The 18,836-nt window shown below is 38.6% G+C and overlaps 2 protein-coding genes across 6 annotated transcripts in view; one reads left to right on the plus strand and one right to left on the minus strand.

The window, feature by feature from the left end:
- LOC127970980 (glutamate receptor 3) overlaps positions 1 to 15,558 on the plus strand; it is a 125,070-nt gene extending 109,512 nt beyond the window's left edge. Inside the window, exons 13-16 of one of the 3 annotated variants that reach the window (XR_008156725.1) lie at positions 5,954 to 6,201; positions 7,007 to 7,121; positions 10,872 to 10,986; positions 12,156 to 12,305. Coding sequence is in view for 2 of the 3 variants with exons in the window: in XM_052573705.1 (XP_052429665.1) it covers positions 5,954 to 6,201; positions 7,007 to 7,121; positions 12,156 to 12,401 (609 nt within the window). In the remaining variant the exon portion in view is untranslated. Of the gene's footprint in view, positions 1 to 5,953; positions 6,202 to 7,006; positions 7,122 to 10,871; positions 10,987 to 12,155; positions 12,404 to 13,792 lie in introns of those variants that run through there. The other 2 variants (XM_052573705.1, XM_052573704.1) reach the window with 2 other exon arrangements.
- An 866-nt stretch (positions 15,559 to 16,424) lies between these two features.
- LOC127970977 (THO complex subunit 2) overlaps positions 16,425 to 18,836 on the minus strand; it is a 64,152-nt gene continuing 61,740 nt past the window's right edge. For 2 of the 3 annotated variants that reach the window (XM_052573701.1, XM_052573699.1), the window contains exons 34-39: positions 18,392 to 18,520; positions 18,201 to 18,267; positions 17,887 to 18,020; positions 17,433 to 17,503; positions 17,278 to 17,320; positions 16,425 to 17,113 (exon numbers count right to left, since the gene is read on the minus strand). In XM_052573701.1, the coding sequence (XP_052429661.1) occupies positions 17,296 to 17,320; positions 17,433 to 17,503; positions 17,887 to 18,020; positions 18,201 to 18,267; positions 18,392 to 18,520 (426 nt within the window). In that variant the 3' untranslated portion in view covers positions 16,425 to 17,113; positions 17,278 to 17,295. Of the gene's footprint in view, positions 17,135 to 17,277; positions 17,321 to 17,432; positions 17,504 to 17,886; positions 18,021 to 18,200; positions 18,268 to 18,391; positions 18,521 to 18,836 lie in introns of all 3 variants that reach the window. The other variant, XM_052573700.1, reaches the window with a different exon arrangement.

The raw sequence follows: 18,836 nt of genomic DNA on the forward strand, positions 1-18,836 counted from the left end.
AGCGAATGATTCAGAGGTAAAGCTTTAGTGGAGAGTGAGATGGTGCGGTTGATAGGAGGTGGATGTGAACAGCACCATAATAAGCTCTGTGGCGAGGACAGAGATATGAGGACAGACTGAGAGACGGGGATGATGAAAGCAGCCTGCAATGTGTGGAAAATGTTTACTCAGGACTGTACAGCTATACTGTATATCGATTAATGCACTGATTAAAGCAGACTGTCCTCCAACAAATAACCACCCTATGGGTCATTTGTTCAAGCACCTTATTTCAACCTATATTTAGGTTTTAAAGTTTAGTGCCCTCTATCAAGCGCAAAAATAATGACAGTGTTGTATTGATTCTGTCGTCATGAAATGACGAATGACTGTCATTACCAATCAAAATGCGTGTTTATTTACATCTAATTTTTATTGACTTTTTACATGTTCCAACCCGATCTCACAGCAATTCGTATGAATGACCACCCCTAACTCCGTCCCTAAACCTAACCTCACAGACATCATGCAAACACGTGATTTACAATGCATGTACATTTTATGACCTCTTGCGTTCTCTGGGGTCAAACCCATGATCACATGATCGTCGTATAACCCAACGCTCTACCAACTGAGCTATATGAAACCCAAATTATGGCGCAAATTAAAGAGTACAATGCATTTATATGAAAGTATCTTGTAGCCGATGGTGAAGGTTAAAGTGTTGTGATATACAGCCAAGTATGGTGACCCATACTCGAAATTCGTGCTCTGCATTTAACCCATCTAAAGTGCACACACACAGCAGTGAACACACACACACACTGTGAACACACACCTGGAGCAGTGGGCAGCCATTTATACTGAACATGGCAGAGAACCACTGATCTACAGAAGCATACAATTACAGTATAACCAACCCAAGAACCTTATAGAGCCGAAAGGCTTCAAGCTTTTTGAAGTACTAAAAAAGATCCTCAAACTGTTGAGCATCTTCTCCCATCAGTGGCATGTGTGACAGACTCTAGCAGCAGCTTGTGCCGTCATGCTGAGAGCTGTTTAATTCTGCTCTCTAAAATCTACCTGTCTTCTCGATCGTGAGCTAACAGTCTTCAGAAGCATTGCTCCTCACCTCTCATGGCCTCGTAGAGCAAGAGCAGCGGTAAACACTTTCTTTTCCATTCGAAGCTACTCTAATGTGAAGTTTATTTGCCAGGCTGCATGTCTGCGGTGCAGTGACTCTTTCATTTTGCGAGCTGAATGATATGACCCCTAGCTCAGCACAATGTAGGCTCCGGTAATGCTTGACAAAACTGAAGGGAAGAGAGAACGGTTCAGCTTTCCACTTCACGTCACTTGTGAAGTCGTCCTGTCTCTACTCCTTTATCTCAGTTGTTATTCTCACATCTTCAATAGCTGAAGTGACATATTGAAGTAGAATGAAGACGCTTTCAGAGCAACAACTCTCTTTTGACCCAAATTGGTATTGTAGGATTGTCTCGCCTCGAAGGGAGGCTTAAATGCTTCCCATTATAGTTGAGGTAGTAGAGTTTGGGCTTGACCATGTGAGTTTGTATCCTGTGAAGCATTTTTTTTTCACATGTACTTGAGTTTAAATTGAACTCTAGTGTTATTTCATATTACATTTAACATAAATATATATTTAAATATATTATTTCTATGAAAATATACTATATATATATATATATATATATATATATATATATATATATATATATATATATATATATATATATATATATATATGTTGCTGTGTGTAATTACAAATATGTGTAAACAAATGTGTAATAATAGAAAATATATTTTAATACAATACATATGTCAAGTTTTTGTAATAAATGTTTTTACCATAAATGCTTTTCAGTACACATTAACCATATTTCAAAGACAACAGAATAATGAAATTATATGTAAAGGTTTACTTAAAACCTTTGTAGTGCTCTTCAGTTCAACTAATTTAATTTCATATCAATTTAAACTATAATACATTTTCATTTAATTTCAAATGACATGCAAGTGTCTCAAAACACTACATTTGGTTTGCACAAGTACAGTATACAGTACATTATTTTCATAATAAGTACTCTTAAATATATATATATACTGAGGTGTACTCAAGGGACATCAATGAATACAGTGGTACTTCTGTGGTAAATATATATAAAAATAAATAAATAACAAAAAAAGATAATATACTATATTCAGCTTAGATAACACCCATGGGACGGTATATACTTCTGGGACACATCCCGCACCTTTGACACACTATTTTCAGTGTACTATGATTTAAGGAGCAATAATTATCATCTTGAATACTGTTAGAATAGATGGTTGGGATGCAGCAATAGTTTTGTCACGCATTAATGTTAAAATCATCTTTGACTTGACTTTGAACTTGCAATGAGTGAAGTATGGTCTTCATTAATGTTTCATAGATGACCACTATTGATATCCTACTCATACAGTATTTATTGTGTTAATAGTAAAATGTGTTATTAGTGATCTAAATACCGAGTGGTCAGCTATTCTCTGTCAGTAGCACCGTATATAACATTTTTCGAAGTATGTTAATGTTAATGGAGTTGTTTATCGACCTTGATGCAGTAAAACCGCTTTTCATGCAGTTTCACTTGATAGCACTTTAATTACGGATAGTGATGTATCCATTATTAATAGAAACAGTAATCTGGACGCCGTGGGCTTTGTGTTTAGTTGTCATCGTGATTCACAGTTAACAGCACTTGTATAACAAAAACCCAGTATATTTTCATGTCATTGGAGTTCCCGGCTATGACCTGAATTTGACTCAAACTGAATTCAAAATAGTCTATTTTGTACAGAACAAATACAAATAACTGAAGATGCTTGATTACAAATTAGTGTCTGTAAATTTGAGCGTCCCGTAAATTTGACTCCCTAGTTTGGATCTTTTCTACCCTTTCTAAAATGGTAGTGTTGAATGCATTCGTCAGCCATGCAGCCCTGTGACATAAGAGTTCAGTGATTATACCTAATGATGAAGAAGGCCATTGTAGCCTTTATTATATAGTGTAGTGTGTTTGGGGGAATATGGGAATATCATGAGGGAATAGACATGTAATATACAGCGCAGCAGTAAAAACAGCTTCATATTCTTCAGCTGGTATATGATCACACACAAAAATCATTTGATATAATGATAGTGATAATTTCACACATCCCCAATCACATTTGACAGTTACCAACAGATACAACAGTGCTGAAAGCCTCCTTTGACTTCATTCAAACATAAACCAGTCCAGATGTAAGAAGTGCCATTGGACAATTTTCTTTCAGCTGCCAGATTTGCTTCTCCATTCACCAGATGTGTGTTTCCTCATGTCTGAACACAAGTGCTTTCTGAATAACAGCCCTGCCATAAACTTCTTTGGTTCTTAGGTGATCTTTAAGGCTCTATTATTGTGTCATTTAGCAACAATCCTATAAAGTGTCCATCTGTTCATCTTGGTGTTCTGGAAGCAAACCACTGTGACTTTTGCTGATGCAGTTGACATATGTTGTCATTATTCATGTTCCCCTTGATACATTAAATAATTCTGCAGTTTGTGTACCTTCAGTTCAGCACTGACTATTTGAAACTCTACTACTTTGAAAACAGACACCTCTGTTTGATTGCTACTAAGCTATTTTTAAGTTATATTTTTGACTCTTTATGTCTTCACTGGATGGGAACACATAGCCCAGAGATCAGGAATGGAATCGGCAGCTGTACTGTATATCAGAGCACTGCCCAGGAGGTTTTTGCCTCCAAATTAAACTACTTTTTAATTTTTTATTTAAATATAACTGACAGTTTGTTTCAGAAAAAAAAGAGTGGACTAGTAAGTGAGCATAATCAGTTATGGCTGGCAGAGAGTGTTAGTTAGGAAATATCAAATATAAAACAAACATATGTTTCTGTAAGCCTCAGGGAGACATTTGGTCAGTGATTTTAATATTTTTATTTGTTTTTTGTATTATTATTATTATATTTTTTTATTTTTTTTATTTTTTTTTGCTGGATGTAGTACATAGACACCCACCTGTTTTCACATTAGAGAACTATAGTTAAATACCCACTCATTTAACTTTTTTTTTTATTATTATTGTTAAATAGTGCAATATTGTAATGTATTAATTTTAAAAGTAATGCATGATGCTTGTCGTCTCCATGAGTCATTTGGAGAATGGTGTCATGGATTCTAGCTAGTTAAAATTAACTTTCCCAACCCTGGTGAATAAAGCATTGAACAGTGGTAGAAATAATCTACTGCTCTGTGTTTTGCATACTCTTCAGTCTAATTGTGAACTAAATACACGATTTCTGTAATTCTGTATCATTTTGGTGCTTATTATCTATGTTTAAAGCGGTCATCGGATGCAAATTCACTTTTACAAGCAGTTTGAACTGAAATGTGTGTTGGCAGTGTGTGTACACAACCTCCCTGTAATGATAAAAATCCAACCAGTGTTTTTTTTTTTTTTTTTTTTTTTTTTTTAAGTCAAGTGAAGTCACCTTTATTTATATGGTGCTTTAAACAAAATACATTGCGTCAAAGCAACGGAATAACATTCATTAGGAAAACAGTGTGTCAATAATGCAAAATGATAGTTAAAGGCAGTTCATCATTGAATTCAGTGATGTCATCTCTGTTCAGTTAAATAGTGTCTGTGCATTTATTTGCAATCAAGTCAATGATATCGCTGTAGATGAAGTGACCCCAACTAAGCAAGCCAGAGGCGACAGCGGCAAGGAACCGAAACTCCATCGGTGACAGAATGGAGAAAAAACCTTGGGAGAAACCAGGCTCAGTTGGGGCCAGTTCTCCTCTGACCAGACGAAACCAGTAGTTCAATTCCAGGCTGCAGCAAAGTCAGATTGTGCAGAAGAATCATCTGTTTCCTGTGGTCTTGTCCTGGTGCTCCTCTGAGACAAGGTATTTACAGGGGATCTGTATCTGGGCTCTAGTTGTCCTGGTCTCCGCTGTCTTTCAGGGCTGTAGAGGTCCTTTCTAGGTGCTGATCCACCATCTGGTCTGGATACGTACTGGATCCGGACGACTGCAGTGACCCTCTGATCTGGATACAGACTGGATCTCGTGGCTACAGTGACCTCAGAATAAGAGAGAAACAGACTAATATTAGCGTAGATGCCTTTCTTCTAATGATGTAGCAAATACATCGAGTGTTATGAGAAGTGTTCCTGGTTCCGGTTTACCTAATTAATGCAGCCTAACAATCATTTAACGGATTTGGATATTAAAAGCATATTAGTATGTTATGTGTATGCCAGGTTAAAGAGATGGGTCTTTAATCTAGATTTAAACTGCAAGAGTGTGTATGCCTCCCGAACAATGTTAGGTAGGTTATTCCAGAGTTTAGGCGCCAAATAGGAAAAGGATCTGCCCCCCGCAGTTGATTTTGATATTCTAGGTATTATCAAATTGGCTGAGTTTTGAGAACATAGTGGACGTAGATGATTATTATGTAACAAGACCTCATTCAAATACTGAGGTGCTAAACCATTCTGGGCTTTGTAAGTAATAAGCTAGATTTTAAAATCTATACAATGTTTGATAGGGAGCCAGTGCAGTGGCTCCCACGATAGTTTGATTGACTGGTGTTTCAGTACAGACTGGACTGGCTTCTTACCTTAGACCCGCCCCCTGAGTGACTGTCATCAGTCCACCATTGTTTCACCACTGGAGCAGATGAAGACAAGAATGACTACTAAGTGACTAAGGTGTTCTGTTGTAGGATGTAATAATGAACATAGCAGTTGTCATTTACCCTAAAGAATGATATCATCTTGTGGAAAATGAGAATTCGATGACCCCTTTAAGTTACATAAGACGTGATGTGTAAATGCAATCTTTGTGAATTCATGAATAACTATATACGGCTGTTTGTCTGTTTTCTTGTCTCCTTTGCACAGCGTTCAAAAATAGCAGTGTATGAAAAAATGTGGTCGTACATGAAATCGGCCGAGCCTTCCGTCTTCGCCAAGACCACGCCCGACGGGGTGGCACGGGTACGAAAGTCGAAGGGCAAATTCGCCTTTCTTCTCGAATCCACCATGAACGAATACATTGAGCAGAGGAAGCCCTGCGACACCATGAAAGTGGGCGGCAATCTGGACTCTAAGGGCTATGGTGTGGCCACCCCCAAAGGCTCAGCATTAAGGTGGGTGGAATAATATAACAATATTCTCCATGTTGTTATAGTATTCCACCTACCCTGATGTCCTGTGTTGTCATTTACACCCCCCCCCTCTCCCTCCCCCAATCCCCCATTCTGACAAAGAGGTAAAGGTATAATGCATTATGAATGTTATTTGATTCACAATGATGCTTCTGATCAATTCTCTCTTCTTTAAATGTTTGTCTTCTTTTCCAGATTTGTATCATTTCGAGACTTATCTGTGGCTAATTTAAGAAACCATTTCACATGTGTGTATGCGTGTGTGTGTGCGTGTGCGTGTGCGTGTGTGTGAGTGTGCGTCTGCGTCTCTTCCCATCTCTCTGCTGTCTTTTTTGTCCTTCGATCTTTCTCTCATGTCTCGTGTGACTGTCCTTCCTGACTGTCGTGTTGTCACTTTTAATTTAACAGTTCAACGGTTTTTCAATTTAGCCTGTAAAAGCTGCGCTGTCACTTGTGACGAATGTTAATTGCATGATGTTTGTTGTTGTTACTTTTCTTCTCAATGACAATGTCCCCATCCCGCACACTTCAGTTTGAAACAGCGTAACCCTCCATGCCACCTTGAATATTTAACACTTTCTTTGCTCTGAGCGTCTCTTACCTTCATATTCGTGAAATTCTTAACCAAATTGTGCTCTTTCAACCATTCTGATTACTGCTATAATTGACTCTCAGTAGTAGTAGCTCACCATATTAAGTAACGTTACCATTACTACTACTATGCTAATGCAGTAGATTGCTCACAGACTTGTGCATTTTCTTACAAGTTATGTTTTATTGTTTCAAGAAATGCTGTTAACCTGGCAGTTTTAAAACTGAATGAGCAAGGCCTGTTGGACAAATTGAAAAACAAATGGTGGTACGACAAGGGAGAGTGCGGCAGCGGGGGAGGTGACTCCAAGGTCAGCCTCAATGTCACCGAAATCGGGTACCATAGTGCAGAGTAATCGGCAAGCCTGTTATCCCTGAACCGAGCCAAAAACAACCTACAAAAAAATCATGCATCCTTTCAGTGACCCCACATTATCTGAGAGCTAAACCAGAACCCTGACTTGGCTAACGGAGGAGAGAAAATGACCAGTATGATTTTGTCCTACTGAGGAGAAGACTGTTTTGTTTTTAACACTCTTCACTTTAGCGTAGCATTCACACACATTAGCGATGCTTTTTGGTTAGCAGCTGGAGCTACGTTAGTTCATTAGCGATATTAGCTCTGAGACTGGTAAAGTGTTCGTGTTTTAGGAATAGGAGAAAGCATCCGCCTGGCAGACAGTAAAGAGAGATTCGAGATTGCCTTCTCGCTTTGCTTCTGCTAGGCAGCTGTCCACGGGCAATCACCCAGTCTTCCTAGTTAGTTTTCCTTTCCTCTGATAGAATAGCAACAACTTTCCACCATTTATTCCTGAAGTTAAAGTAGAAGCGTGTGAAGTCCCGCCAATCAGACCAGAGTCCAATAACAGACTGGTAAAATGTCCGATAACAGACTGGTAAAACACTGACACTAACTCTGATATGATCTGAAGCTCGAGTGGCTAAGAATAGTCAACATACATGAGCCTTCCCATCTCCACACCAATCTGAGCACAGGATCAGAAATCCTTCACTTCATTTGATCCTGCCTATTTGTCTGATGTTAACCCACACAGCAGGGCATATGTGGGACGTGCTGGGCCCAGTCCAGCCCTTATTTTGTACTCATGTGGAAGTGAAGATTAACTGATGTGCTATCCTTAGACTTTCCAGGTCAATTCACATCATACAGAAGGGCAAAATCACTTTTTTTTATATGGAACTGTTCTTGTTGTTTGTTTTGAGAATAATAGCTAAAATGGGGACAACAACTGATGGGGCTAACTGTGCTTTTTCATGTGTGTCCCAGACTTAAAAGTCTACAGTGTTAAAAGCCTCATTTTCAGGACCTTAAAATTTTCCAAAGTAGAGCACAGATGTAGTTTGTATAATAAATGCAATACAGAGCATCCGTTTTCTCGACATGGGAAAGGATTTATGAAACCACTAAAAGCATTTCAATTTAACTGACATTTCTCGCACTCCACCATAATACTTCAGTCTGCATTTGCATAACATTTAGGATTGTAAATGCTAGCTTTTTCTCCACTTAAAATAAACTAGATTTTAGGTTGTTTAATCTAGTTTTTGGAGAAGATTTTTCATTCGATTTAAAGTCAACATGAAATGGCATTCCGAAATGTTCTGTAATTTTGTAAGGATTGTTGTTGAATGATCGATTAGAAAACACTGATGGAAAGTATTCGCAATTTTTGCTATTATAATTTTTATATTAGATTACAGCATAGACTAATCCGTACTAAGATTTTAGAAATGTTACATCACCCAGAACAGAAAAAGACAATCCAAGCATATTAAAAAGACATGCTCCTAAAAATGTACCTATACATACAGTTCACTGCGGTTTCCAGCTGAAATTAAAACTAGCAATATAACACCAACTTTTATTCATTTTCACACAAATTATTATCATGGGGGAGACTTATTTTCATGTACAATACTAAGTTATGACATCGGTGGAAAAAAAGTGTGTAAGTCATAAACTAATTCAGTATCAGTTAAGACTATTGGTTAGGTTTAGGTTCAGGTTTAGTGTAAGTGCTTCATTAATCACAAACGCGAATGAACTTTAATCGTTTCGCGCCATTCAGCAGACATTTCATTTCTGATACTTACATCAGCCGTAAGCATTGCTAGACTCATGCTCATCTGTTTTGGATAAAACTGAACATGTTTTAAAGTGTCGCAGAACTGCAAGAAGCAATGTAATCATAAAAAGTTGCCAAAGTATATTTTCCCAATGAGCCTGGGTTTGAAAAAGGCATAAAAATTTCCACATAGCTAGTATAGCCTTGGTGACAACTCAAAAGCAAAAGCTGTTTCTGAGGAGGAGCAAGTCATTATATTTTGATCAAAGATGACCTTTTTTTAAGAATACCATACACTAACGAACAACAAATGTGTATTCAGCCAGAACATAAGGCCAGTTTTGATTTCATGTTGACTTTAATTGTTTTGTTTTTTACATAGTTTCATATTTCCTGAAAATGGGGCCTCTCTAATAACATCTGTACTAGTTGTTAGGGAGCGGGTTTTTCAGGACAAACAAAAGCATTGTGCCCCCTGCCTGCGGATGAAGGTGAAAGGTTATGTGAGCTTTCATAATCACCTTCTTTGTTCCAGCTCTCTGTTTTTGCAGTTTGCAGTGATTTGAAGCCCCCATTAGTCGACATGCAGTGGATGGGCTAGCTCTAATGATCTAATGCAGCGAGGACCCAGCCAGCTGTGGAAAAACACAACAAAAGGAGAGAAAAACAGGACAGAAATCCACATTAAGCCACCTGCGACAAACAGACATCATGAGTCACACAACCCGTTCTCCTCTCGGCCCCTGGCAGCCTGCTGCCATCCTCGCTGCTGATAGGTTTCCCACTTCAGTCGCTCCAAACGCTCCGAGGATAATTACATTGTTAATCAATGTCTCTCCCCAAGCTAAAAGAAATGTTAGGACCACATAGCTAAATCAGCAGCAGCCATGAGAAATGTAAAGAACATTTACGCGACTAATTATGTCTAGACGAGTGATGGCACGGCTTTCTATTATAGTAAAAACAAAACAAAATTCAATTTTAGAGGTTTACATTGCATTTTAGAAAAATTGCGTTTTCTAGCAAAAGACTTAACGTCAACATGGAATGATAATCACAACCCATTTGACTTGCAGGTAAATGTAATATTCTTCATTCTTCGACTATTTGTGTTAACAAGAACTGATTGCATAGCAGTTGCTAGTAAAGAAAACAGCAGTCAGCAGTGCAATTTTGAATTGAACAGATTATATTTTTCTTTGGAGTATTGTGCAGTATTGCTTCTTTTGAAGAGTCTTGAGCAATAAGGCATGCATGTATATTATGAAAATATGTTAATTTCATGTTGACTTTAATGAATAACATTGCATTAACTGTATATAATTGAAGAGTATTACTCAAAATGGCCACCACATCAATCGTTGATCACAAGTAGATCACAGCAGAGTCACTGTTTTATTAGCCGCTAATGCTAACGTCATTTAGCTACCGTTTAGCGACACTACCCTTTTACATAGCGCGACTAGTCACCGGTTCAGTTAACTCCAGCACCCAGGTAACAGTGTTTTACTTACCAAATGCTTTGACTCATCTGTGTACGGTCTTGTTTATGTGTGTTTGCCTGTTTGGTTTCTTTGTACTCTCCGCCTGAGTCCTAACACCAGCTCTCCTCAGCCTGAGCAAAATACTACTGGTAATTTTCGTTGGTCTGTCAGTCAGTCGAGGGTTCCAGTGGACATCCACATTCTCAGATGCTCAAATTAACCAAGACGCTTCTCTGCTTTTATAGCTACGCAGAAACCTGCCTGTTCTTCTCTTAACAGTGTATGCCGATTACTCAAAGCGATACGGGTAGGTCCTGGCACACTAGCTTAGCCATGGTGAATGGAAGGTACTAGTCAGAATGCCTGCCACATGTGTGTTGATTATGGCCAGGAGCCCTGCTTTATCGCTTTGTAAAGTATGAAGTAGTTAAGACTTGAATAACATAAAATAACATAATATAATGTTATTTATGTTATTTCCCACGTGAAGAACTCCTGTAAACCTTGCAGTATTGAAACTCAGTGAACAAGGCATCTTAGCCAAGCTGAAAAACAAATGGTGGTACGATAAGGGTGAATGTGGAACCAAGGACTCGGGAAGTAAGGTCAGTCGCTGCAGGTCTTTTGTACTGATTCCAAAAAGTGCATTTTGACATATTGTTCATATGCAAGGAACAGACCAATAGTCCATATCTTGATTTAACTCATGTATTATAGTAGAATTAATAACTTGCGGCCACACATAAGGAAACAATAAGGACGCGTGGCCTAGAGTTTTGCACGATTCCCCATCGTTCCCAATGATCACTTTTGAGACATATCTTTCTGTTGTTGTTTATTCTTGTAGTTCTTCCAATGAATGCCCTCAAATAAAACCGTAATGATAAATCGAATGGGGAATTAGTTTAACGTGCAAATTGATAAAGACTTAGATTCTTATTTGTATACCAATTGTCTTTCTTGCTTATTTTCACTTGACTCAATAACCATTATGCTACAGTTCTTACTCACCAAACTTCCAATTTAAAATTTGATGTATTAGTGTTGTTACTTATTTGTCTTTGACGTAACAAAAAAGGACCGTTCATTTATCGAACCTTCTGTGATGTTAACCGCAAAAGTCTTTTCTCATCGTGACAAACCGTTTCAGCGCAAGTTTCATTAGACGAGCAGAGGTTGACTAATCTTGTTTATAACGCAAAGGCGATGGTTAATTTGTAGCAATAGACAGCACTGAAGAGTAAAACTGCAACAGTTAAACCCTGGCTGTGTAAAACGAGCTCCATATAAGCGGCAAATAGTGTAATACTAATGGACAAATTTTTAATGGACAAGTTTGGGGGGTAAACTGCAGCAGAATGGTTCTTAAATTCAGTACTCTGGTGTAGAAAATATGTCAAAATATGAATTTGAAGGTTAAAGGATGGAAAGGCAGTAAGGTTATTAAGTTAGAGGTCTGACCTGTATGTAACTGACCAGCTTCCTCAGATACATGAAGAAGCCAATGAGAAGATCAGGTTAGAGAAACCATCTACATTCACCAGTTATGGTCCTAATTGACTCATTTGTCTTTAAATGACATTGAGCTAGAACTGTAGACATAGATGGATATTTTCTCTCCAGTGGAATCTAGATTCCTCTGCTAGCGGTAGAAATGTCATTTATAGCCAGTAGTCCTGCTTGATAGAACATGTGAGGAGTTGTACAGGATAGTGTGTTTTGTGTCAGGATTGCCACTGCAAGATATACTAACTATGTCCCTCGCTTCTCTTAGGACAAGACAAGTGCACTGAGCCTGAGCAATGTTGCTGGCGTCTTCTATATTCTGGTTGGTGGACTAGGGCTGGCCATGATGGTGGCTTTGATAGAGTTCTGTTACAAGTCACGTGCAGAAGCCAAACGGTTGAAACTCGAAAAGAACGCCCAAAACTTTAAGCCAGCCCCACCAGCCAACACCCAAAACTTTGCCACGTATCGAGAAGGATACAACGTGTACGGAACAGAGAGCGTTAAGATCTAACGGTAATGCCTCTACACTGACTCTCTGTGTGTGTTTGTGTGTGTGTGTGTGTGTGTGTGAATCAAAGCCGGAGATTGTGTTTGTCATTAATTCCAGATAATCGAATCAATGGAGAAGTGCAGCAGCGTTCCGGCTGATTTTTTTTTTCCAAACGTTGGCTTGTTTTCAGATGGTTGCATCAGTTAGACTGCGCTACGAAACACTTTCTGTTAATATTTGTACTTTGGCAGAAAATACTCTGAGATATCCATGTATTACATGTGTATCATTTGGGAAAAAAAATGATATGAGAGATGGGACAGAAACAGGCATGTTATCACTGTCCTCTAAAGTATTGAATTATTTGGACACTTTTTTTCTTCACATTCATCTCTGTGAAACAAATCTTGGTCATATTTCACTCTTAAACCAAGAGAAAGACAAACTGTATTTGGAATGCAAAGCAGATTTCAGAGCTACTAATGTGTTTTGTATTGTGCCATTATTTTCAGAAGCACTTGAATTCATCTTGTCCAGACAAAATGATTGGTTTTGTTTTATATTTATAAATCCAGGGGGAATAAAATGCTTGAAATAAATGTGAATGCATACTAGTCAAAGTATCTTATACTTACAAATGCTACATTTATTTGATCAAATATACAGAAGAAAAAAAAAGTTGATAACATATTACAATATTACAATGAACTGTTTTATTATTATTATTATTATTTGAATGCATTTTAAAATGCCATTTATTCCTGTGAAGCAAAGTAAACATTTTCAGCAGCCATTATTCAAATACTACTTCATATTTCCAATTTGTTGATTTTGGTGCTCAGTTAACACCTTTTTCCCTTTTATTATCACTTTTGAAAACAGTTGTACTTTGTAGAAACCATGATACAGTTTTTTCTTTGATGAATAGAAATTCAAAAGAACAACATTTATGGAAGTCATTATTGTCATGTTTTAACAGTGTATTTCTACTGAATAAAAGTATCTAAAAATATATATAATAATAATTAACTGATCCCGGAATTCATAACAGTATTGTATACTTTAATATTTTCAGCTCAAAGTAATGAGAATTGTGTGAGGTGCTTTCTTCCATTTCTTCTATGCAGAACATTTCTCTCTTTAGATTCTGGTGTGAAATATGACCAGGATGTGTTTTCGGATGTGTTGTAATATATAAAACAAATGCATTATCGATTTTTCACTTACACTATTGCTGAATGTTCCTCTAAACATGTTGCATTTAAAATGTTTAATGATTTATCACAGCAGCTGAACAGATCAGAGGATAGATGATAACACAAGGTAGAAACAAACAGTTTTCCCACTGCTCGGTACTCTCTGATGAGTGTGTGTGTGTGTGTGTGTGTGTGTGTGTGTGTGTGTGTGTGCAGAGCGGCAGACAGGCAGCGTGGTGTGACACCTCACAGACACGGCTGGATCTTCAGCAGGGGTCGCCCACTCTCTCCATACACATCATCTCCAGCCGACACGGCACGCTCACACAAGACCACGGCCCGCACGGACCGCCGCCAGAATTGGAATCGATTTCTTCAGTGCCTTATGGAATATTCAGAGTATCACACTGATGCAAACTCACGGCAGAAGCATCGCATCGCTCCAATCACATAAAACCCACGGAATGCCATCATCACCATCATCATCATCATCATATCTGTGAAATAAGAACTCCATGGACAGTGAGAAATAAAGCCATCACTTGCGATCTTAGCACACCGATTGAGCCGATCTGACTCGAGACGTCTTCTCTGGACTTTGTTGGACCCGGTGGTCGAGCGAACGCTTGTAATACTGTAAATTTGCTTTCACACTCGTTCAATCGGTGTATTCATTTATCAGATTATGGATCGTTTCAATTCCAGATCAGGATCTTGTCAGTATATCGTGTGCTTTTCTTTTGTCTGATCTATATTTCTCAGAAGTTCAGAAGCTATAAACCCCATTTGACCTTCAATAATGGTGTTTCACGTCTCGTGCGTGAGCTTCAAGAAACCAAAAACCGCCACACGGTTTGATTAATTCACTCACACTCTTACACACGTACTTACAGACAAACTTCCAAGATTTTGTAGTTATCACAGCATACTGTACAAGAAACTGAAGCTATAAATCAATCACATTATTGTAGATAAACCGCAACTCACAAAAGGACATGGCTTTTACGATGTAGTATTTGATTACCTCACGGTTTTCCGAATATAATTCGCACAAGTCGAGCTTTGAGGTTTAGTTTTATTTGACAAGCATTATTAGTGTTTGGTGAATTATTTAGCAAACGAGTCTAGGATTAATAACATTTACAATAGATTTATAAAAGGAGCTAACGGGAAGCTAGCACATTTACATTTGCTGTGACATTTTTGTGTTGGAGAGAAGGAAAACCAACTGTGACTCCACGGGACCGAGGATGCGGCCCATCCCGTGACCATGGACAGATAGTTTTATAACGAAAAGCTTTTAAAAGACTCCAAAAGTGGAAAACAGATGTGTACATTTCTAGTGAAGAATTCCCAAGCGAGTGACTGAATTCCCAAATTTTCTATCTGCATGCGAAAACTTGTGATTGCCAAGTAAAGCCCTGCGACTTCCATTAGTTTCTAGAAGGTCGGTAGAAAGTGGGTTTCAGCTTTCGTATCTCGACCTGTAAAACTGCACTTCAGCCCAGAGGACGTGATGTAAGAGGTGCATGCGCGGCTGTCGTTCCCCGAGCCCCCATAGCGAGGCCTTGTACAAAGAATTTTAATACATTTTGTAAATAAAAACAAACAAAAAAAATGTATTGAAGCATGTGTGGGGGCTTTTTTTTTAATGCACACTATCAATCAGTGATCCTCAAACCACCAATGCATTAGTGCGGAGATGAGGTGGAACACAAAGAAAGCATCTGCTTCTTAAAGAATGACACTCTGTACCAACACAGTCCTGACAGAGTCAACAGAGGAGCTTCTCCTTTGGGGAAACATTGTAATATATTGATAAATGGAGTCAACACCACATGTACAAACTGAGAAAAACAACAAGTTTTTTTTTTTTTTTTTTTTTTTTCATGAAGGAAATGTTGTCTTCTGGTTATTGAATTAAACTTTTTTTTTTTCTGGAATGAATTAAAAATTCCGCAGTCAGATCAAAGTCACGAAGAGCCTGTGCCATCTCTGATGTGTTAAAACAAGCTCATTTCATGTTGGATAATAGTCTCTAGATAATAGAGCGTAATTATGACAATCTTCGTAATAGACCTGGAAAAGAGTTTGAACTCACGATTAAATCCACGGCATTTAGCAGTGACTTCCCTCAGAAAAGAACAGCTTCATTTTTGTTTCTTAAATGATTTTGTTTTTAATTCAAAATGGTGTTAGATAATACAGATATTTGTATTTTAACAAAATTGACCTGGTCTCTTTAAAATGTTTCCATATACATTTAGACAATTGAGCCATGCTAAATTTCAGCATAATCATTTAATATTATGGACTTTAGATAACTACAGCTGACGGGACACAATGGTGATCTACAGATATAGATTATATACAGATACAATGCCAAATACATATTAATTTACCATGGTAAATAAGTAGTGTTCCCTTTCCTGATCACTGGTCATAATCATGCAGACTACTTCAGATACACCTGACATTTAGATAAAACTGAACTACTCTACATAAATGTCAATATCATTCATTCTAAATTCAAACTTGACAAATGTCTAGTTATAAATGCTCCGAAAGCTCTAGCATCATTTGTTGCAGGTGCAAGCAGATTCATATTTTGTACCTGACACAATGGCACGCAGAGACCCGTGTCCAAATACTTTTCATGTTTTCTGTAAATGTCGATCTGATAAATGTGTCTTCTGCATCTGATAAAATATTTGCTCAGAGGAGCACTGATATCTATCTTCACCAGTGATAACTCGAGAGGAACCTTTGCAAAGTGGTGCAATAAATTCTGGTACTCGGTTATGCAAAATCCCAAAGCTTCAAATAAAAACCAACACAAGAGACGTGGTACACTAAGAAAACTATTTTATTTAGAAAAAAGCATACACTTTGTAGATTCTGCCAGATAAAAACTCCATGAAGCACTTTAGAAAGTCATGAATTGTTTCCTTTTCAGTCCACTTATTTACGGAGAAACCCAGCTTGCCATTCTTTATACAAATCATTTAAAAACGTGATTGAACACACTAAGGAAACCCGGAGGCGTACATTTGAAATGAAAGTAACAGGAAATGTCTTATTACATTGAACCATTTTATTTCTGTATACATAATATACAAATTAGAGCATTTATACGGCTTCAAACACCTAGTCGAAATATCACGTGTCAATTAAAAAAAAAAAAAAAACTAAGCTAGTATTCAGGAAACTAGAGTTTTCTTATTGTGTAAAGTAAAGAAACGAAGAAAACGGAAAAGAAGGTAATAAGCGAGGTCATAAAAACGCAAGCATTGGAGAGCGACACCAATTTAACCTGAATCTGTTTGTGATGCGAGAAGCACATTGTGCTAAATATTTAAAGGAAACAAACTTTCAGTGAAGTACTGAAAATATCACAATAAAAATGGCAGATTAAAATACAAGCAGGCAAAACAACAGAAGTTTGGATGCGGGTGTGCGAGGGAGTCGTCTCTCCAGACGGTGACAGGAGAAGGGATGAAGACGAGGACACGCTTGAGAGAGCTGGGATGAAGAGTCCTGCAGCAGAAGAGGAAACTCCTGCATTAGCCAAAAGCACATTGCAAATCAATTACACTCAATTAAACGCTCTCTCAAATTCACTGACCCATTTCTTGAGTCTTAAGAAAGGAGTAATAAACAAAAATGAGTCTTTCAAGCACTTCCTCTGCATTAACGCTCACCTTGAGTGTCAGCATGCACTATCTGTGTTTCTCTGATTTATGGGTGATGAATGTTAAGAAAAAAACTGTGTTGATTTGCTGCAGCAGTGAGCAGAGTTTGTGTAAAGCTGATTTCTCTACACGCAGCCGTTGGTGTTTAAGACCTCAAAGGATATTGTTTCTTCTCTTCTTTAGCGCCAGTGCTGTCTCTCTTCTTTTCTGATTTCTCTTTGTCGTGCCTGGATTCCTGAAACACAAGAGCACTGGTGTCACGCTGGATCCACACTTACCGTTTAATTGGTGCGGTGGCTGTTTTAAGAGTTTAGTTTGGTTTCTGTAGTTCATTTTTTTGTTGAGTACATTTTAATTGATGTCCAAAACGACAAACGGAAAATACATCCATTATATACACACATTTACTTTCAAAGTTTCAAACAAAATGGATTTAAATAGAATAAAACAAGAATCTGTCCTTGAAATCGGAGATACTTATGAGCGGTGTTATTAAAGTTGAGATTTCATACATTCAATATGAATATTCACATTTTAGATTCACGTCTAACACAGGTCCAGCTGAAGGCTAGAGTTTGTTTGTCATCTAAACTAAGGAATGAGTGACGGAGGTGTAACCTTTTTGCCTCCAGAGGTCTTCTCAGGTTTGGCCGGATCGCTCTTGTCCTTGGAGCGCTTGCTGCTGTCCTTGTCCTTGTCGTTGGAGTGTGGTGATTCGGAGGGGCTGGAGCTCTTGCTGTGTCTGGAGGAGTCTGTGTGGAGAGAGCGAGCGCAGTCATGTGAGGCAGATAACACCAGAGCCGTGGCGCCGCGGGGAGGGCTTTCTGATTGCCTCCGCCGCAGAGAAAGAGAGCTTTCTACTTGGCTGGCTCGCCTCTCCCGCTCTCGGCAGCGGGCAAAACAAATTTAAAAGATAGGCATTATCGACTCACTCATTCCATTTTCATCTTTGCGGCGCTTGGCTTCCTGGCTCATCTCGCGCTCACTGTTCAAGTAGTCCTAGATGAAGAAACGGCGGGAATCAACATGACGCAAGATGCCTTGACTTTTCACCTTTCAGCAGGCATTCAAGAGTTTCACCCAATGCCCAATTCCTTTTCTAAACACGAACGCAGCCACTTACTCGTTTCCGGTCCTTCCGCTCTTCCTTCTTCTCCCTCTCTTTGGAGCGGTCCCTGGATTTGTCAGACTCTTTCTTCTCGTCGTCCTTCTCTTTGCTCTTGGACAGGACTGTGCTGTGGTTAGGATGGTGCTGAGGATTGGATGGAGAGATGAGAGAGGGTTAACGCCTCACAGGATGAGAGCAGCCCGCTGCCACTTCATTAGCACGCCCCATTAGAGTCGCACTCGCCTTCCCATGAGCCTTCACACCTCACGATGCTATCAGACACACCCACAGGAAGTCCAAGCGCTCTATTAAAAGCTCAAGGCTCCTGCTGAACTCGTATCTGCAGCCCTTCATGTGCCTCGCACCGGGGCTTCAACGCACCTCCAAACAAGCGTCAAACCTCCAGGTGAAGTGTTACAAAAGAGCGACTTCACTGGGTTGATAAGCACAGATTTAGTCA

The sequence above is a fragment of the Carassius gibelio genome, chromosome B14 (assembly GCF_023724105.1).
Source record: "Carassius gibelio isolate Cgi1373 ecotype wild population from Czech Republic chromosome B14, carGib1.2-hapl.c, whole genome shotgun sequence".
NCBI classification, from domain to species: Eukaryota; Metazoa; Chordata; class Actinopteri; order Cypriniformes; family Cyprinidae; genus Carassius; species Carassius gibelio.